Here is a 21,114-nt window from a genome sequence, read left to right as displayed (position 1 = left end):
TAGCAGCTGGAACTGACGAACGTGTGTAAATCGACTGCTGGGGAAGCTCAGCACGCTTTGTGCTCCATTTACTGGAATGGAGGGCAGAGATGAGATGTTGACTATCCTATGTGTCAGTGAATACGGGATCGATCTGTGGTCTGCTACTATCATGTCTGCTTGAAATGGAAAAGGTGAACTCACATTGAGAGACTGGGTTTCACAACTCCAGTTATTCTCCTAGAGTGGAACTCCTTAACTCATAAACAAGACAGATTTCCAGTCTCACCGCGTCTCTCACCATGTATTAATGCTGTAATATTTGAGAGGATGTGTGGACATATAAATAGATTGCTGAGAAAGACAAGCACCTCGTATTTTTTGATTAGATGAGGATTAGCATTAGCCTTGACTGCGGAATGCTTCCACGATCTGCGTATTGGAGGAAAGCGGAAGCGTTGGAAGATCTGGAGTAGTGCAGGTACAGATTTAGACTGAACTAAAGCAACTTGCATGCTAGAACAGTGAGTAGATCTGAAGAGGGAGCAGAGGTCTGCTGCAGGGAGGAGCAATTAACAGTAGAGGATGGGATCTGCTGGACGGTGCAGAGATCTGAGGAAGTAAACAAAGAAGTGCTGTCAATAATGAGCGGTGGTCTGCTGTAGAGAGAGATCTGCTGAAGCGGTGATCTGTTATTGTGAATGGTGGACTGCCATTGGTAGAGCGTGGTGGTCTGCTGCAGAACGCCGATATCTGCTGAAGCAGGGATCTGTAATAGTGAATGGTGGATTGCCATCGGTAGTGTGATGATCTGCTGTAGAGCACAGACATCTGCTGAATGCGGTGGATATTGGACTGTGAGTTAAACTGATTTAGATGAAGCCAGAGATGGAGAATACATAGAGCTGAGGCTGCTGTAGAACCTAAGAGGATGAAGAATCCGCTGCTCTGAGGCTGTTGAAATATCTATAGATTTGGTCAGGAGCAGTCCGTCTCAAAGGGGCGGGGGGAGGGGGGTAAGAGTTGAAATTGAAGAATGTCATTCGATATAGATAGACGGAGGATGAGGCAGGAGGGGAACTCCCGAGAATCCATCCGAGTGAGAACTGCGGGAATAGATAGAAAAGCTGTAGTGTCTGAGCTTTGCAGCGAAACCAAACTGGTTTAAATGTATAGAGAGAGAGCTTGTGGTATTATACTGCCATCTAGAGGTTATGATTGGAATTACATCATTGACCTGAGTGAATCAGGGTAGAATCTAAGAAGTTATTACGATTAAAATCCTTGTCTATGTAGAACAACATTTGCTTATTCCTTTAGATTTGAATAATAAATATTCTAGACATGTTTAGGACAGATAGTCATGAATAGAAATAAGTTAACGCAATATTTAGATGTTATGGTTCGGCGCGTTGAATTGGTCTCCGCCAGTTGTGAAAGTGCAGCAACAGGAAGCCGGAAGATTGCAGTGCTGAGGCGCAGAGCACGCAGAGCCTGATGAAGCCGCCTGGTCACCATGACAACTTACCACTCCCCGCAGTCACTCAATAAAGGCGTTGCCGTGGTAACCATAGTCTGTAAGACGCCGGTGGAAAAGTTACAGTACAATAGTGTAGTTGGAGAATGTTGTGACCAGTCGAGTCACGAGCCGCCACTAGTTAAATTGAGTTTAGAATGGGCTGGATACGTCTTTAAAATGTTGAACGTAGCTGATGGAGGTCCAGGGCAGGATCTTCCGATGAAACGGTAATTGTGCTGGCTCAGTGGGAGCGAGGGGAGGGGCGTCTGATTACAAGCGAGGAGTAAAGAAGGATTAAGCCGACAAAACTTCGTGGTAGAATTAAATAGAGCTAAGGTAAGGCAATCGCAGACAACGGGAATGAGGATGTCATGTTGAAGGAGCTTGGAAGTTTAACGGAGGACCAGACTTTCTGATAAGGTTACAGACAAGTTGAGTAATGGAGCTGCGCTTTGGACGGCTATGATGCCGAGGTGGAGACCGGATGGAACAAGAAAGAGTAACGTTGGAGCTCTTGGAGCCGAAAGAGAAGCTGACTGAAAAGAAAGATCACCTGAGCAGGTAAGAAAATGATTGATAATATCTTGGCAGCGATGTGCAGAGAAACGACCTGCGTGAGCGAGGCAACGAAGTTTAGATATTAGAGGTGAAGCACGAAACGACGGCGTCTGAGCGTTTGCTAAAAAACGAAACACAAGACAGAAAAGGTGCAGGTGATCAGGTCTTAAATAGTAAATAGAACTAATTAACTGGAGATTAGAAAATTGAAAGATTAGAGATTAGCGGCCCCCCCAGCTCCACGCCCCCTGAACCTCGCAAGCTAACATTTAAAGCACAACTGGACATTTCAACACGACAACGATCCAAACCACACATCAAAATCTACTTCAGAATGGTTAAAGAAGAATAAAATCAAGGTTCTTGATAAAAGAAACAATAGCTGAAATTGGGATACTCAAATGCTTGGAAATCTTCTCCAGCTTTATGACAGTAAATCATTTTCTGCCTAAGGTCTTCAGTTCTTTACTTTTTCCCATATTGACTTATTGTTAATGACAGCAATCATCCTATGCCTAACCCTTTTATACTCTCAAAGAATGTTCACCTATAATCCAGCATTTTCTAGACTTTTCTAGAGTTAGGTTCTGCATTATCATATTGAAATTCTAGCACTTTGTAGACAATACTATCATAGCATCAAAGGGTATGAATACTTTTGAATTAGCATAAAAACAAATTGCTAAAATAATTGTAGACATCTATTTCTTGTAACTTTTTTCCTCATCCACAAAAGCAAAGCTCTTGCTAAAATTCTTTGTTTTCATTACATTTCTAGAAATTATAAATTTCCATTGGGGTATGTAAACCTTTGCCTACAACTGTGTGTGTGTGTGTGTGTGTGTGTGTGTATATATATATATATATATATATATATATATATATATATATATATATATATAAAATCATTTGTTTTCAGGAACAACACTGGGATTCAAAGTGTTAATAAACAGACTGGCATTTTTATTAGGAATCACTAACAGTAATGATGTTAAACCTCATAACTTCTCAGAGTACAGCAGTCATTATTCTGCAGTCCTTCGGCTCAGGACAGATAGAACAAAATGAAATGATCTAGCATGACTGTCTGCAACTACAGAGATGATTTTCCTCAGCCATAACAGTGAGAAGCTGCTTGCTTTGATATTTTTTGATGTTTGTTGTTTCATTGCCTAATTCAGCAATCTAAGTAATTTGAGATGCCTGGTGATGAAACTAAATAGTGGTGCAAACATTTAATGGGATTGATTTTATATTAACTGAATGACTATTTGTGTTGGCTCAAAGAGCCTTCAGTGTGACAGCAGCTTTATTGTCAGGACCCCCCCCAACCCCCCTTGGCTTCAGAAAGATCATGTGAGGGTTCACCAAATGATGTTTTGTTTTTATTATCTTTACAGATGTGCAGAAGACAATCATTGGGCAAGGCATTGGCGGAATTATCTACTCCCTGTTTTCTGGTTCACCGTTGGTCATTCCCTTAACGACAGCCCCTCTCGCTCTGTTTATCAGTGGTAATTTATAATTTGTGTGTGTGCGCATGTGCGCGTGTGTGTCTGTGTTCTTTTTTTAATCGGGAAGCAGACAATGATCAATCAGAAGGTAAAACGAGGTCTGAGGAAGTTGGTGAATGGAGACTATAAACCAGCATGCTCTCTTTCAGTGATTCGAGGAATCTGTGATGACTACAGTATAAACTTTGCAGCTTTCTACGCTTGCATTGGTCTGTGGAACAGCTTCTTTCTCATTCTTGGGGCTGTTTTCAATGTGAGCCTGGTGATGAAGCTCTTCAAACGGTCAGTCATGCTCCATGTAAACTGTACTTGCACAGCAAGCCTTGAGATCTACCTGCTTGGTGCATTTTTCTAACGTTTTCATTTTGAAATATACTGTATCTACTGTATTCAAATCCAACATTCAGTTGTTTAATTTAGTGTTTAAACACAGGAATCCAATTCAGGATCTGTGGTACACAACTAATCCATATGAATGTCTGTATCCAATTTATCTTGTTGAATATGTGGCCCACCTGTTACACCTGTGGGACAGGGTATTCATGTCACGTGTGTGGGTAACTGCTCATATGCAAGACAGAGACATGGGAGCTGGAGTTGAAACTGCACTCAGGTGCGCAGGACTTATTCACAAACAAAGTAAACAAACGGGTCATGTGCAGCTACCAGCGATGGTAGTGCACAGAGGACACATACAGGAAAATGTGCAAAAGCCAAAATAAAACAAAAAAACTACAAATAAAAGGTGCCACACAGGACGAGCACTAGCCTTAAAAACGAGGCGTCCCGCTCCAGGAACCGGCTACACTACGTAACCCTCACTATACATTACTTGGGATCACTATCCCCTAAACTAACTTACTTATGAGCTGGTATTCATACGGCGACTCCTGCTTCTTCATACGGCCTTGGCTGGGCATTGCCTTCACAAACACTGTGTTGCAGTTTCAGGGTTGCGTAGCTGTAGTTCCTGCAGAGCAGACTCTCTCCCCCTGAGTATGCACAGCTCCCCTCTGTAGCATGGTGGTGCAGTTGCCCAGAATGATCCCCACCGGATGTTTTTAAGCTGACGGACACTCAGTTGAGACCCGCCCACCTGCTGATTGAGGACCGGCACAGCCAGTCACTCGCTGCCCTTCCTCTCAACCAAACCTAGCTGGCAGCAAGTCTCAATTGAGTGCCCGTCTGTAAACAATCATTTAATCAAACATAACAACTCCAAAAAGCACACGAAACAAACCTGTTTCCACATATAAATTACACCAACACTAATTTCCCCATGTGCAGGGCAATCACCCTGCTACAACCTGTTACACCTGTTACTTCCCTGTTATACCTTTTAGTACTGAATCACAGCATTTATCTGGCTTTAAAGAAAGGTATACAATTTAGAGAAGCTTGGCTATAGGCTTTTATTTGTTTACTTTAGTTGTGACACAGGCATAAAAGGGCCATGACACAGTAAAGAAAGCACACACTTTGACTAGATTAGTGTTATGTGTTGAGCACATATGAAGGTATGTGCCAGCTCTGTATGCAACTTTGTGTGCAGCGCCTAACCTATGTGAATGACTGGCCTTCAGAACCCTGGACAGCACCCACTTTCAGTGTTTCAAAGACTAATTAAACTTGTCTTAAGGCTGCCGGATAAAGACCCTTTTGACAGATCATAATGAGCCATACGTCTTCATGCAACTTCACAAAACTTGGTCAGCTTTGCTCTGAGATATTAATAAATGCAGCATCTTTGCTTGGCACTGGCCTTGAATGGTAGGGTCAGTGCAAACATTTGATAGATACAGCCACTGTTTTCTATTCAAGTCGGCACCATCAGCATCCCTGTTTCAAATCATCCCACAAGGTACTGCAGTCGTGTGGGCTTATATTTCCCCACAATCTTGCCTGAAGCTTTCCTCGGAGAGTAAGGAAGCAGTTCAGTCACCGTATCCATCAAAGCCTGGTGCAACATGTGCCTAATTGCTGAGACCCGGTGACACTATGGGTTCACTTGTCACTAAGGGCAGATTTGAACCCATGTCTTCACCCTTCACAGTTAGTCCATTATCAGACTGTCCGTTTTTATTTACAAATTGCTCTGTTTTTTTCTTTCAGGTCAACAGAAGAAGTAATTGCTCTTTTTATTTCCGTTGCATTCGTGGCGGATGCAGTCAAAGGGACTGTGAAAAGTAAGTAGGAGTGTTTTCTGCTTTTTAATGACAGGTTCCAGATTGGGGGGCGGGGGCGGGGGCGGGGGGGCGCGGGATGTACATAATTGGCTAAATACAATTAAACAATTAAATTCCATCAACATTCAGCCCAGACATTGCATGTCTCGAGTTCATGGTTTGGGCTTAAATCTGGTTGTTGACAGCCCGGCAGTTAACTGAACTGAACTTTGCTGCCATGCCAGAGCATTTAACTTGTAATCTTCTATCCAGTAGTCAAAAAGAAAACAAACAAACAGCTCAATTTACTTTAGAATGTACACAACTAAGAACTCTTTGGGACAACATCAACATAGACGAAAATTAGAACATATGGACCATATTTGATATTCTGAAATGAGACACCCACTAGAGAATTGGTTTAGACTCAACTGTAAAGTAACAGTTACATTTTATGCTGGCCTGTTTAAAACAGGAGAACATATAAAACATTACCAGCTGGTTTCATAGTCCCTGATAACTACTAATCTTGGATAACCTCACCTACAATAGCATTAGGTAGTTTAAGGTTAGTGCTAATCTAGACCTGTATTACCAGCCATACATTCAATTAAGCAAACAAATAGCTCCATCTGCAGGCTGGACAAGTGACTAACCTGGCGCTGGGCAGGGGAGACGAGGGTCTCATCTGAAAACACAATGACATCTAAGACAATGTTTAGTTGGATTTTTAAAAATTCATTCCACAACCTCAAATCTCAAAGACCATTTAAACAAAAAACAACAAAAAAAGACCCACGGTAAAATAACTGCTGATATTCATAACTCAAATGCATTTGGATTTTTTTTTTTTTTAGTTTTCCGCAAATATTACCACGATCCGCAGTTTGAGAATGGCACCGTGGATCATGTAGCGAATGCGACGCGCTTCCCTGGGCACAGCAGTAACGCCTCCTCTGGGATAACGGACATGGTGCTGTGCGGACGGGAGAGCACTGTGCTCAGTCTGCTGCTCATGCTGGGTACCGTGTGGCTTGGATACACACTCTACCAGTTCAAGAGAAGGTGAGGGACTGCTAACACAACACTGGAAAACATTTTCAGCTCTAGGGCACTCAAAAGAGGGGGCTGTGCATTTCAAGTCAAGATCAGTTCTTCTGTAAGCTAATATGTCTCTGTCTCTTATGTCTTGCAAAGCATGTCTTCTTGTGAAAACTCCTATAGCATAGGAGACAAGGTCAACTCTACATATTAGCTTGTTATAAATCATGTTTTAACAATTTATGGTACAAGAGCTAACTGCTATCTTTCTTGTTTTTGCAATGAGGTGCACGAAAAACAGGATTTAAAAAGTACTGACAGGTTTGATCTGGTCATCCAAATTGTACCACGAACAAGGCAACACTCATGGCAAAATATGATCTGGAGTTCTGATTGGCTGAGATTGGCTTTGTGATTTACAATAAAGGTCTTAATAGTGTTGTGCTGGAGTTTCCATGCTCAAATATTTTTTCCAAAGTATTTAGCTTTTAATTCACTTAACATCTTATGGCAGCAGTTTAGAAAATACTTCTGGCAAACACTCACCCTGAAACAGTTGAATTTATTATTGCATTCCTTGTGTGACATATCTGCAGCGTTTAATGGCTCAGTCTCAAGGGAATGCATTTAATGAGAACTTCTCTTTTTCTTGCATTTCAGCCCCTTCCTCCACGCCAAAGTACGAGAAGTCCTGTCAGACTGTGCCCTGCCCATCTCCGTCCTGACGTGCTCCTTCGTGGGATCCTACCTGTTCTTAGATATACACCGTAAGTATCGCACCTTGAATCCAAGCAATAGGTCAGCGTCTCTTTCAGTATGGAGTGCTTCACCTTGCATGTTGGAGTCGCGTGTATGTACATGCATTTACTCTAAAGTACATGCATAGTTTCTGAAGTCCATGTAACATCACATTTCATGCAACTCGTTGTAAGGGAAACTCTGATGTTTTATGTACTTGTGCCAGAGATTTTCTGACCCTCTGCCCACAATGATGGTGTACTATACAAAGTGTTGTCTTGTTTTTACAAAACAATAAAAAAGCAGCCCCTGAATAAACCTTGTCTGCCTCGTCCTTCTGCAGTTCCAATGTTCACTTTCCACGCCGGTAAGATGTTCAACGTGGCTTCGTTCCACGAGCTCTCCCCCATGAATGTTGTGAGCGCAATGGGGCTGGGATTCCTCCTGGCTCTGCTCATCTTCATTGACCAGAACATCGTGATGTCACTGACCAACGCGCCAGAGAACAGGTATGAACCAGTGGCTCAGGGGACACCAGTAGGCTGCTACTGCACTACGCTACTCAGCCACTGAATCTTATCTTTCAGGAATATGCAAGAAAGCCACAGTTATTAAAATACATCTGCTTTTAAATGGCTTTATTTACCCTTTTATACATATGCTCCAAATTTACTCCAAGTCATCTTTGGTGTCTGAAAGATAAAAACTAACAAGAAATAAAACTTCAGACTGCTGTACTCACAAGTCCCTAACACAAGTTTATTTCTGCTTTGGTAAAAAATTGTGCTGAGGAAATAGCTTTGAGAATCTAGCCCAATGCAAACTGATGTGAAATTCACAAACTCTTCTTATAATGTATGACAGTAATAAGTGATAGTGCCTGTTGACGAATGGTCTACCATGTGGTAGTTGACCGCGACTGGAGTTATGAGTCCTCAGCACTTTATAGATGTACCTTAAACTTGTAATGATTCTTTGGGTACCCTTCCGCTGAGAAAGGCTTTAGGAAAATAGTTCTGAAAATGAACATAAAGGGTCAAATACATAGAGTTTTTTTTTTTTAATAAATATATTGTTTACTTTAGAGCTGCTTATAGTTTATCTGGACAGACAGATATCTGAATGGAGCAATATTACTTAACTGTCTGTGTCTCGGTTTGTTGTTGAAAGATGCTGTCTGGGTTCAGCTGAGCTAACAGGCTGTGATTGGCTGACTCGGCAGTTGCGGGTACAGGATTGGTTGCTTTTGTCGCTGCAAAGTATTGATTGGCTGGTTTTGGTGGATAAAATAAATTTGGACCAATTAGGTGTTTGTTTAGTATTTGCTGTACAGTAGATGTGAACTGAGCTTTCATTAATGAAAAAGCCGGTACTTGCACAGATTGATTTTAAATTGGGTTCACAGTTGATGCCGTGTGTCGTAGCAGCAGTGGGCATCTACTGTCTGATAGAAGCCTGCTCGAGCTGGAAGCTGATTGACTGATGGTACTGAATAGTTTTCTAAGTATGAGAGTGTTTAAAGTGCTAGATAAACTTTGTGCATGTTTGCGATTGTAGTGTCTTGAGTATTTTCTTTGAACTGATCACATGCCACCTGGTGGCTGAATACTCATGATTATTTCACAAGGATTTTAAAACAACTTGAACAAAAGTTCTCATGCCAAAGCACCTGCAGAAAATAATGTTACAGTACATTAAAAAAATGGAAAAATAAATGTCTGTCTGTGCATCTCTTATCCCTTATTTTCCATAGTAAAAGCATGGCAAAGTGTAATAAAGCATATTGAAAGAATGGTAAACCATAGGTGAGCATTTTAAAGTCCAGAGAGGCATGGTAAAGCATTTTAAACAACATGGCAAACCTTGATAAACTTTTATAAGGGATATGCTATCAACCTTTCTGAAATGTAGTCTGTTATCAACACTACCCCAAACAAATCACTGCTTTTATGTCAAAGAACAGTATAGATTCGTTTTGTGCTTCCAACCTTAACCATACATGGGTAGTAGTTTTAGTAGTATTGTAGAACGTGACCCTATTTGACTCTATTTGAATGGTTCTGTACTGCAGGCTGCTGAAGGGCACGGCCTATCACTGGGACCTGATGTTGTCAGGGCTCATCAATGTTCTGATGTCAGTCTTGGGGTTGCCATGGATGCACGCCGCGTTCCCACACTCCACCCTGCACGTTCACCAGCTGGCCTGCGTGGAGCAGCGTGTGGAGAACGGACACCTGTACGAGACGTAAGTGTTCCTCCACGTTTCTATCTATCACTGTGTGAACAGCGGGGGCAGGAGGGCAGGGCTTCTCATTTAAGGGGTGTAAAGATTGATGCCAAGCTGTTAGTGTCTGTGCAAATCCACTTGTTCAGCACTCCGTTTTATTTTTCTATCTAGAGGTTTGTTTCAGGTGGCAGCAATCTGACTCCTACTTTTTGCAAAATGGTCAGAAAATAAGAAAAGTTTTGGAGTGACGAGAGGACGTTCGGTTTCCCCAAGGCTGACCCTTTCCTAGGCCATTATGTGTCCCTATTAAGGGAATCTCGTTTAATAGGACAATTTGTTACCGTGCTCAAAGATATGCTTTATATGTTATTAGAGAAATCAGCAACTCACTTCCCAATCGAACATCAAAATAGACTATTCATGATAGTCTTGTAATAGAACTTAAAACACCCATGTGCTAGTAATATAATGTACACGTGAAGCATGAGAATGGAAGATGTTTGGTCATTCAGCAGTCAGTAGAGGGTTAACACACCACACTGTGAGATTCCTCTATTTGATCCTGCTATCTGAAATCAAGCCTCTTTTCTGTGCTGCCCGTGTTGAGTAACACCTTCCTAGCAACCATCATGGATTAGCTCTGTTCTTTGAGTGAGGAGCAGCGGCACTAACCTCTGCTCTGCTCCCCTCTCCACCACCCTGCCAGGATTGTCAGTGTGAAGGAGACCCGTCTCACCTCACTTGCTGCCAACATCCTGCTGGGCGTGTCTGTGTTCCTGCTGCCCGTGCCCCTGCAGTGGATTCCCAAACCCGTCCTGTACGGCCTCTTCCTCTACATCGCCCTCACCTCCATCGACGGCAACCAGCTGTGTGACCGCATGGCGCTTCTCCTCAAAGAGCAGGTGAGGACACGTCTAGAAAGTTTGATGCTCACGAACCTTTCCTAGACTGTTGTCAAAGAAGCCTGCATGTGTCTCAAAGGTTGAAGTATTATATGTATTAGATAGGGCTTTTAGCTTGTTTTGCTCCTGAGGCTCTGGAATACCCGGTCACAGATTATTACGTATTCTGAGACTGTGACAGTTTTAATTCTCACCATAAGAACTACATGCTTGCCAATAAAATGAATGTCTGTAAAGCACTTTGGGACAGCCGTGGCATGAAAGGTGCTATGTAAATGAAATGCTGCTGTTGTTATAATCGCCCCTGGATCCAGGTCTCAAGACTTTCTTGACTATCCCCAACCCTAACCCTACCCCTGCCGGATGAACTATATGAACAGTATAGGAGAGGAGTAGGAACCTGAATCTAAGCAACTCCTCCCCAAACTGTAATTCTCATTTGGGCATTTTAATATATAGTTATGTAAAACCGTGGTCTAAATAGGGTGACGGTCCGAATACAGGCGGATTTTCAGATCGGCTCTCAATTAAAAGGGACTAATCTGAATGGTGAGCTGGTCTTTATAAGACGCTGGTCTCAACAATGCGTACAGTATTGTGAACAAAACTAATGTTTCAAAACAAACTGATCATCTCTCTCCCCTTCTTCTTTCTCTCCAGACCTCCTACCCCCCTACCCACTATATCCGGAAAGTGCCCCAGAGGAAGATTCACTATTTCACTGGGCTTCAGATGCTGCAGCTGCTCGTCCTGTGTGCCTTTGGGATGTACCCCCTGCCCTACATGAAGATGATCTTCCCTCTCATCATGATCACACTGATCCCTGTCAGGTAAAAAAGCACTGGCAGTGTGGGAGTGCAGGAGCAAGTGGTGCCCTGGTCTAGTATATACAGCAATTACATTTCCTAGAATAAATATATTGTAACATCCTATCAGTCCCATAGGAGTTATAGGGGAAGCTGGGCTTGAGACTCGCCTGTTCCCTGAGGGGTTGTACTGATACACAGTAAGGGGCGTGTCTATGGCAACAACGGGGTCAGGAAGCAGACGTAGCACGTTGCGGAGTAGTGACTGATCAGTGAGGGTCTCATCTGCGTTTTTCACCAGTTTTATTTGAGCTGTGATAGGAGGTTGACTCCTTCAGAACATGGGCTGTTATTTTTGTGCATTGCAGTAAAAGGTGGTACAATTCTTTATATCCCCTTCGGCCACAATTTTTAAATAGAATTTTTAAAATAGTTTGTGTGAACTCTGTGGAGTTCGAGAAGTTGATGTGCCATATATGCATTATCAAATAGATACATAGAAAAATGAAGATGGTACAGTAATACACACAGTGACTGAGGGGATTATAGCAAGTGAAATTACTCACTTGATAACTTTTAGGATTTCAAATTGCCCTCTGTGCTTTTTCTGTGGAGCGGACAGTTTGTCTTCATGTTGCCCAGATTGCAAAATACGTGAAGGCAAACTGCTTGGGGGAAAAATCTATTAAGAGACAACTGGTTCTGTTGCTTCAAGACTATCAAGATTTGGGACTAACTTCAGTTATCTAACTTACATACCTTGATCTATTCCCAAAGGAACTACCTGCTTCCCAAGATTATCGAAGCCAAGTACTTGGACACAATGGATGCACAACACATGTGAGGACTGCTGGATAATGACAGGAATTGGATTTCAGCTGGAACTCCCAATAGAACAGGGATTTTACAAGTGCACTTTTTACATATAATGTTTTCTATTAGTAACTGATGGTATTCACTTTTGTGGCGCCTTTTCTAAGCACTTGGACTGACAATCAGTCATTGCTATGATTGTGGGACAGACTTCTGCAGTAATAACCTGGGGTGTGTTTTCTATTTCATTCGATTAGATTTTATGGTTTACTTTTAATGTTTGAAAGTCTATACAAATATTTTAAACATTGCCAATAATACTATATTATTATTATTATTATTATTATTTTGTTCTTTGTATACGCCCTTATCCAGGGTGACTTACAACTGTTACAAGATATCACATTATTTTTACATACAATTACCCATTTATACAGTTGGATTTTTACTGGAGCAATCTAGGTAAAGTACCTAGGGTACAGCAGCAGTGTCCCCCACCTGAGATTGAACCCACAACCCCCCGGTCAAGAGTCCAGAGCCCTAACCACTACTCCACACTGCTGCCCAGTGTGGAGTGTATATATATATATATATATATATATATATATATATATATATATATATATATATATATATATATATATATATATATATATATATATATATATATATATATATATATATATATATATATATATATATATATATATATACAGCTCTGGAAAAAATTAAGAGACCACTGCAAAATTATCAGTTTCTCTGGTTTTACTATTTATAGGTATGTGTTTGGGTAAAATGAACATTTTTGTTTTATTCTATAAACTAGAATTTGAATTTCATTTAGAGCATTTATTTGCAGAAAATGACAACTGGTCAAAATAACAAAAAAGATGCAGTGTTGTCAGACCTCGAATAATGCAAAGAAAATAAGTTCATATTCATTTTTAAACAACACAATACTAATGTTTTGACTTAGGAAGAGTTCAGAAATCAATATTTGGTGGAATAACCCTGATTTTCAAGCACAGCTTTCATGCGTCTTGGCATGCTCTCCACCAGTCTTTCACATTGATGTTGGGTGACTTTATGCCACTCCTGGCGAAAAAATTTAAGCAGCTTGGCTTTGTTTGATGGCTTGTGACCATCCATCTTCCTCTTGATCACATTCCAGAGGTTTTCAATGGGGTTCAGGTCTGGAGATTGGGCTGGCCATGACAGGGTCTTGATGGGGTGGTCCTCCATCCACACCTTGATTGACCTGGCTGTGTGGCATGGAGCATTGTCCTGCTGGAAAAACCAATCCTCAGAGTTGGGGAACATTGTCAGAGAAGAAGGAAGCAAGTTTTCTTCCAGGACAACCTTGTACTTGGCTTGATTCATGCCAAAGCTGCCCGATTCCAGCCTTGCTGAAGCACCCCCAGATCATCACCGATCCTCCACCACATTTCACAGTGGGTGCGAGACACTGTGGCTTGTAGGCCTCTCCAGGTCTCCGTCTAACCATTAGATGACCAGGTGTTGGGCAAAGCTGAAAATTGGACTCATCTGGGGGTGCTTCAGCAAGGCTGGAATTGGACAGATTTGTCTTTGTGAAGGACGCATGAATCAAGCCAAGTACAAGGTTGTCCTGGAAGAAAACTTGTTTCCTTCTGCTCTGACAATGTTCCCCAACTCTGAGGATTGGTTTTTCCAGCAGGACAATGCTCCATGCCACACAGCCAGGTCAATCAAGGTGTGGATGGAGGACCACCAGATCAAGACCCTGTCATGGCCAGCCCAATCTCCAGACCTGAACCCCATTGAAAACCTCTGGAATGTGATCAAGAGGAAGATGGATGGTCACAAGCCATCAAACAAAGCCAAGCTGCTTGAATTTTTTCGCCAGGAGTGGCATAAAGTCACCCAACATCAATGTGAAAGACTGGTGGAGAGCATGCCAAGACGCATGAAAGCTGTGCTTGAAAATCAGGGTTATTCCACCAAATATTGATTTCTGAACTCTTCCTAAGTCAAAACATTAGTATTGTGTTGTTTAAAAATGAATATGAACTTATTTTCTTTGCATTATTCGAGGTCTGACAACACTGCATCTTTTTTGTTATTTTGACCAGTTGTCATTTTCTGCAAATAAATGCTCTAAATGACAATATTTTTATTTGGAATTTGGGAGAAATGTTGTCAGTAGTTTATAGAATAAAACAAAAATGTTCATTTTACCCAAACACATACCTATAAATAGTAAAACCAGAGAAACTGATAATTTTGCAGTGGTCTCTTAATTTTTTCCAGAGCTGTATATATATATATAGACACACACACACACACACACACACACACACAGTATATGTGTGTGTGTGTGTGTAAAGGGCACTGCCGTTATGGATAGTGCCCCTTGTCTTGAGATGAAAAACATGAATGCACATGAGCCTGGCTCTTTTGCATAGTTGTTAAGATGCTCACTTGCAGGGTGTTCACTATAAAAGGGTTTGGCAATTTGCTGCATCAGATTAATGAAAAAACAACCCAATCTGAATTGATCATTATATAATACTTTTATGAAGATTACTTCAAGTTGATCAACATTTAAACAGTATATATGAAGCCTGTGAATAACAATACATTTTAGAATGTAAAGCTCTCTTTACCTAAGTGCACTGTACTGAGCGTGTCTCAGCGATCAGCCGGTTATTATGACAGTTCATAACTGTGGCATTGTCTCCAGCTGCACACATTATCTGAAAATAAATTTAGATACAAAGTTGTATATTTTTATTCCTCTGGTGTTGACTTCCTGGGGTGTTGAGCTGGGGTGTACAAGCCTATCTTGTTGCCTTTCAAGGGAAATGCCGATGTATACAATGACCAATCAGAAAATGCCTTATTGAATTCTAGCTGCCTGGTGCATTCTATTATAACTGATGATAACAGAAAAGCACTTGCTTCCTCCGGTGATTCCTTTCATAAACACGGTCAGAATTTAAATGTGTATCCTGGGATCAGCTACGGGTTTTGATTTCCACTAATGCTTTGAAAGTTTTCAAACTCTTTTTATTTTGTACCAAACTTAGTTAATATTGTACACAGTTAATTCTAGTTTATGGTAGTATAGAAGCTGTGTTTTATAGTTTTTATATGGTTATTCTATTGCATTTGTCAGAGTTAACACTGTGGAGTCTTTATGATATGATGTTTAGATGGTTTTTTTGGTCAGGTGCAATTATTTAAAAATATTTGTACGTAGAATTTTGAAAATGACGAGTTTGAAAATATGAAAGTTCAATATTAAAAAAATACATCAATAAATCCACACAATAGCAGATGATTGGAAGTGTCCCAGTAATAAGCTATATATAAATAGAACATAGAAACACAAAGCAGCACTTTATCCAGAAATGTATGGGTTTCATGTGTACCAGATCAGCTGTTGTCAAAGGCCCCGGGGTCATACATTGAATTAGAGTCAAAGGTGAGGAAGCTTGTGGTTTGGTGTAATGAGAGCAATGCTTATTAATCCAAAGAAAAAGCTTATCTTGCAATTGATAGTCATAAAATAAAATGCTGGTTATTTTAGGAAAACAGTTTAATATATGGAGAAGCTTCCTTAAACTATTTTATCAAAAGAGATATCTTTCAAATATTCCTGTGCCATGTAATTAAAAACTAAGCTTTCTTGTTTATTTTGTTTTTTTTATTACTTTTATTTTTATTATTTTGATTTTATGATTAATTATTTTTGGCTTATTAAAAGAAAATTGATTTCTCTAAGACTGGGGATCCATATTTTCCATTTCATAATGCAGTTTATTTGAGTTAAGTTGACTGTTGGATTGTAATGTACCAGCAGTGGGAGGGCACTCATCTCTCCTTACTACCACAGAACACAGCCCAGCTATGACTTGTGCAGCTCCTGTCATGAACAAACATCTCAGTTCTGAACACTTAAACAGCTACCACAGAACACAGCCCAGCTTTGATTTGTGCAGCTCCTGTCATGAACAAACATCTCAGTTCTGAACACTTAAACAGCTAGCACAGAACACAGCCCAGCTATGACTTGTGCAGCTCCTGTCATGAACAAACATCTCAGTTCTGAACACTTAAACAGCTAGCACAGAACACAGCCCAGCTTTGATTTGTGCAGCTCCTGTCATGAACTAAAATCTCAGTTCTGAACACTTAAACAGCTACCACAGAACACAGCCAAGCTATGACTTGTGCAGCTCCTGTCATGAACAAACATCTCAGTTCTGAACACTTAAACAGCTACCACAGAACACAGCCCAGCTTTGATTTGTGCAGCTCCTGTCATGAACAAACATCTCAGTTCTGAACACTTAAACAGCTAGCACAGAACACAGCCCAGCTATGACTTGTGCAGCTCCTGTCATGAACAAACATCTCAGTTCTGAAAACTTAAACAGCTACTATGATTCCTACCTGTTTAGTGAATATTAATTCTTGCTTTAGTCTCAAATTAATTCCATTAATTCGATAGTTTATGATAATTCAGAAATGTGGTTAATTATTGATAAGGCCATGTTGACAGAAGAGCACATACTACATATTATCAATCAATCAATCAATCAATCAATCAAATAATTGTTATATAGCACATTCACGAATCACTTCACAATAAAAAGCCTGTTTCACAAGAACAAACAATAAATGAATAAAGTAAAATAAAATACAGTATAAGTTTATTGTACAAGGACCCTGTAGCAGGGTGAAGGTGAGTAACATGTGTGAAATCTGGTCTCCTGAGAGGTGGTGGCACTAGAACGATCTACCTGCGTGATCTCACCAAGATGGAACATACATTAGGTATTCCAAACAGAAATCTGCGGTAAAATTTCCTAAAATCTGCAACAAGAAAAAAAGTGTTTTCTGCAAAATTCTGCGGCAATGACTTTTTAATGAAAAAGTGTTAATGAGTATAAATAAATAAGAAAAAGTAAGTCACAGTTCGCTAAATTCATTTTTTTTTAATTAAATCGCATTACTAAAATCTGAAAAAAACCCAGAACAAACATGTTTGCCATATTTTATGGAAATCAAAGAAGAAAAAAAAAAACATATACAATAAAGCAAACAGAGTTCACTTTTTTTTTAAACTCTTACAGCACTATTGGATGCCATTTTTTAAAATATACATAAAACATAACAATTCTTAAAAAATAAATTATGTTATGGCCATATGACTATATTTAATCACATTAGTAATAATAACAATTGCCTAGTAGAATAAGATTGTAGTGGTGCACTGGGATTCAAATTAGCATTGGTACATTTTACAAATGCACCATTTTACAAATGTGTACTAGACTTGGAGCATTTTTGTACAAATGTAATGGTATTTTTAGAAACATCAAAATGTTCACCAAAATGTTGTAATTTTAAAACGTATCCACATCAAGACAACACATGGGAATAGTTTGGAAACTGTGACAAGGGCTTGAAAAAATGTGTGTATTTCCATATATAATTAGAATGACATCTTTCAGGTAAAATAATAATAATAATAATAATAATAATAATAATAATACTTACCTTCTTTCATTCCTCAGTAGCCGCTGTTTGTCTATCCATGGCCATTGTCACAGTCTTCTGTCGTTTTATCAGAAGCTATGACCGTGAGTTATTGGAAATACTGGACTTGCCACTTGCATTTTGCATTTGTGCCCGATCTATTTTTGCAAAAATTCCGCAAGAGAGAGCAAATTCCATGATTTTTTCTGCGATTGCAGAATCCTGGAGGGACTAATTAGGTTTCGATTTCCGGAGGCTTACCCTATGTGTAAAATCAGTGCTCAGTCTGTGGCACAACAGTTGGTACAAGTGTTTTCTCATGTAGGAATGCCCAAAGAGATCCTCACTGACCAAGTGACAGCTTTTATGTCAGGGTGCACTCAGCAGATTTGCAAATTGTTCAAGGTTCACTCTATGAAGACATTGGTGTACCACCCCCAGACAGATGGACTGGTAGAATGATTTAATAGGATTCAAGCAGATGTTGTGCCACTTCGTGCAAAGAGACACCAATAATTGGGTAAGAATGCTTCCCTATCTTCTTTTTGCTATTAAAGAAGTACCCCAGTCATCAACAGGTTTCTCACCATTTGAGTAATCTATGGTAGATAGCCACCGGGCATTCTTGACCTGGTGAAAGAGGGTTGGGAATCAGGACAAAGTAGAGCACAAAATGTTGTAAAGTATGTGCTTGAATTGAGAGATGACCTAGAATTGGTTGACTGACTGGCTAAACAAAATCTGGAAGCGGCACAACAACGTCAAGAGCAGACTTACAATCAAAAAGCGTGAATTAGATCATAACAACCCGGCGATCGAGTGCTGTCGCTTCTCCCCTCTTCAGAATGTAAATTGTTTGCCAAATGGCAGGGCCCATATGAAGTCATCCGAAAAACTGGAAAAGTAAATTATGAGATTCGGCAGCCGAAAACTGTCTCTATACCTAATGTATGTTCCATCTTGGTGAGGTCACGCAGGTAGATCATTCCAGTGCCGCCATGTGGCGGAGTGTCCGGCCCCTATATATATTTGTGCACTGTTTAATTATTATTTGTATTATTGTTTGCGGTGCGGATAAAAGCTCCGCGTATTTGTTATTTTTTTATATTTTAAAAGCCTCGTGAGGATGCATGATTGTCAGCTACTGATTATTTAACTAGCTGACAGTCACGCATCTTTACTAAACTCGTTCAGACTATTGCCGAGGGGTAATAATTAATTAATAGCTAGTTAACCCCTCGGCCAGAATATAAAAGCCTCCAGCTGTCTGCGCTAAGGCGAAGAGTGTACAGAGGAGAGTACGGGAGAGCGAGCAAGGAGAGCTAAAAACAACTGCTAAAAACAACTGCTAAAAACAACTGCTAAGCGTGCTGGTTTTCACCAGCACGATACTTATTTGTTTGGCCAACGCACCTTTTGGTTTTGTTGTTTGTTTAAATCTTTTGTTTGTTTTATTATTTAATAAAATAGCTGAGCGCCGTAGTGCTCAGTTTCACCACCTCCATCCATTGTTTGGTTTCTGTTACTTCCTGGTCCATGACATCACTACCCACACGTCACTGCAACAACAGCTCGGCCACACGCCACCTGTCAGGAGGCCAGATTTCACACCTTGTATTCACCTTCACTCTGCTACAGACCCTAATTTACTATCCTCGATATTTCAGAATTCATTTTTTTGTGTGTCAGTCAGAGTCAAATTTATTATTATTATTGGAGGTTATTTCTGCTGGATAGTGCCAGTGTGCTTGAACATCACATTTGCAGAGAAATCAAGTCTTTATATGAGAGTCTCAAAGATAAGGGCATAGAAGAAGGAGTAGAAGTACAAGTCGGGTTCAAAACCACAATCCTGACAAGACAAGGCATGCTTAGTATGGGTCAAATTACGATCATTACCAATCACTAATAAGAACAGGGTCCGGACAGTTAAAGATAAAACAAATCTGTAGATGGAGGAAGCCTGTTTCAAAGAAGCATGACCACTGAAAGATACAAAGCAAGGTCCTGGAGTGATTTGGGCTACAGTTAAGATTACCTAGCAGACTCAGTACTGTACAAAGCACACTGAGCTGTGCCATTTTGCAAAACCCTTTTAAGTATCCTGATGAAATAACAATGTCATTTCATGTGTTATATACAGTATATCATTCTATTTTTTGTTTAAACAATTTAAGTTGCTCTTGATCATGCAGAATGTTTTTTAATGTGTGCGGCACAACTACTGTATGCATTTCTTACTAATTTCTCTGTACTACATAATACTGGAGCTGCATTGGTTTACTCCGCTGTGCTTCTCAACACACAGGGGAGGACAACTGAACATTAAATGAACAAGCCTTCAGTATTAATGAACATAAAACAAAACTGTGACTTTTTTTTTTACCTTGTTAGCCCCCTTTTCCACATTTATTTTTTGAACAGTTTATTTAAGTTAAATGTGACAATTTTCATCTGTATGTACAGCTAAAATAAAAAAGGCATAAATAAACCCCAGTAATGCTGTTACTTTGTGAAAATGTGTCTCTTGCACACAAACAAAAAATATAACTTTAACTATTGTGTGACACTAGTATTATTCTGGAATATTATAGTTTTACATATAATATTATGATATAACAGCATTGCAAATTGTTATTTTGTTAGATTTAGCTGGGAATTGTGATTCTAATGTGATTAGAACAGGAAAGTGAAAGTAGCTTTTTGTATTTATTTCACTTCAGTATGTTAGTAATATACTTTAGCTTCGGGTATTGCATTAATTAATCTATTAATTAACCTATTACGCTTGACCTGTTGTCAGAGCAATAATAATAAAAAAGAAAATTTAACAGAACACCTGTTTTTTGTCTCCAGATTATTATTAGAAGGCCTGGGAATTAAGATGCAGTGTAGAGTTGAGAGGGGCTGCTGTATTGTTAAATGGGAAGCACTTTGATTTTATTCTAGAAATAAATCACAAAAAATAGAAGTGCATATGTCTATTTTCTTTATATTTCATATGGTATGTCAGTATTTTTACGAAAATTAGCAGTGTGGCCACCAATAAGTGTTGGTGGCTGCACTGAGGCACCAAAAAATGTTGTTTGAGAACCACGCCAGTGTGAAAAGGGGCTAATGGACCCCACACCTTGGAGCAGGGGTGTCAAACTCCAGTCCTCGAGTGCCACAGGGTCTTCTGGTTTTCATTCCAACTTAATTGATCTCATTATTTGTTCAATTGGACATATTTACAGTTGATGATTTAAAAATGCAGTTGATTCAAGGTAGAGTCAGGGCCTGCATTGGCCGGCCTTTGGGGTGCCCAGCCCTGACCATTTCTTTTT

The 21,114-nt window shown here is 40.0% G+C and overlaps 1 protein-coding gene across 2 annotated transcripts in view; it reads left to right on the top strand.

Annotated features, from left to right (window-relative positions):
• LOC117420971 (solute carrier family 4 member 11-like) overlaps positions 1–12,820 on the top strand; it is a 38,649-nt gene extending 25,829 nt beyond the window's left edge. For both annotated transcript variants that reach the window (XM_034034789.3, XM_034034787.3), the window contains exons 11-20: positions 3,457–3,570; positions 3,720–3,852; positions 5,683–5,756; positions 6,593–6,800; positions 7,437–7,543; positions 7,858–8,023; positions 9,586–9,759; positions 10,448–10,643; positions 11,304–11,473; positions 12,227–12,820. In XM_034034789.3, the coding sequence (XP_033890680.3) occupies positions 3,457–3,570; positions 3,720–3,852; positions 5,683–5,756; positions 6,593–6,800; positions 7,437–7,543; positions 7,858–8,023; positions 9,586–9,759; positions 10,448–10,643; positions 11,304–11,473; positions 12,227–12,293 (1,409 nt within the window). In that variant the 3' untranslated portion in view covers positions 12,294–12,820. The remainder of the gene's footprint in view (positions 1–3,456; positions 3,571–3,719; positions 3,853–5,682; positions 5,757–6,592; positions 6,801–7,436; positions 7,544–7,857; positions 8,024–9,585; positions 9,760–10,447; positions 10,644–11,303; positions 11,474–12,226) is intronic.
• The last annotated feature ends 8,294 nt before the right edge of the window (positions 12,821–21,114 follow it).

This window comes from Acipenser ruthenus, chromosome 1 (genome assembly GCF_902713425.1).
Source record: "Acipenser ruthenus chromosome 1, fAciRut3.2 maternal haplotype, whole genome shotgun sequence".
NCBI lineage: Eukaryota > Metazoa > Chordata > Actinopteri > Acipenseriformes > Acipenseridae > Acipenser > Acipenser ruthenus.
Note: the sequence above shows the minus strand (reverse complement) of the source record. Positions and strands in the feature narration are given on the sequence as shown.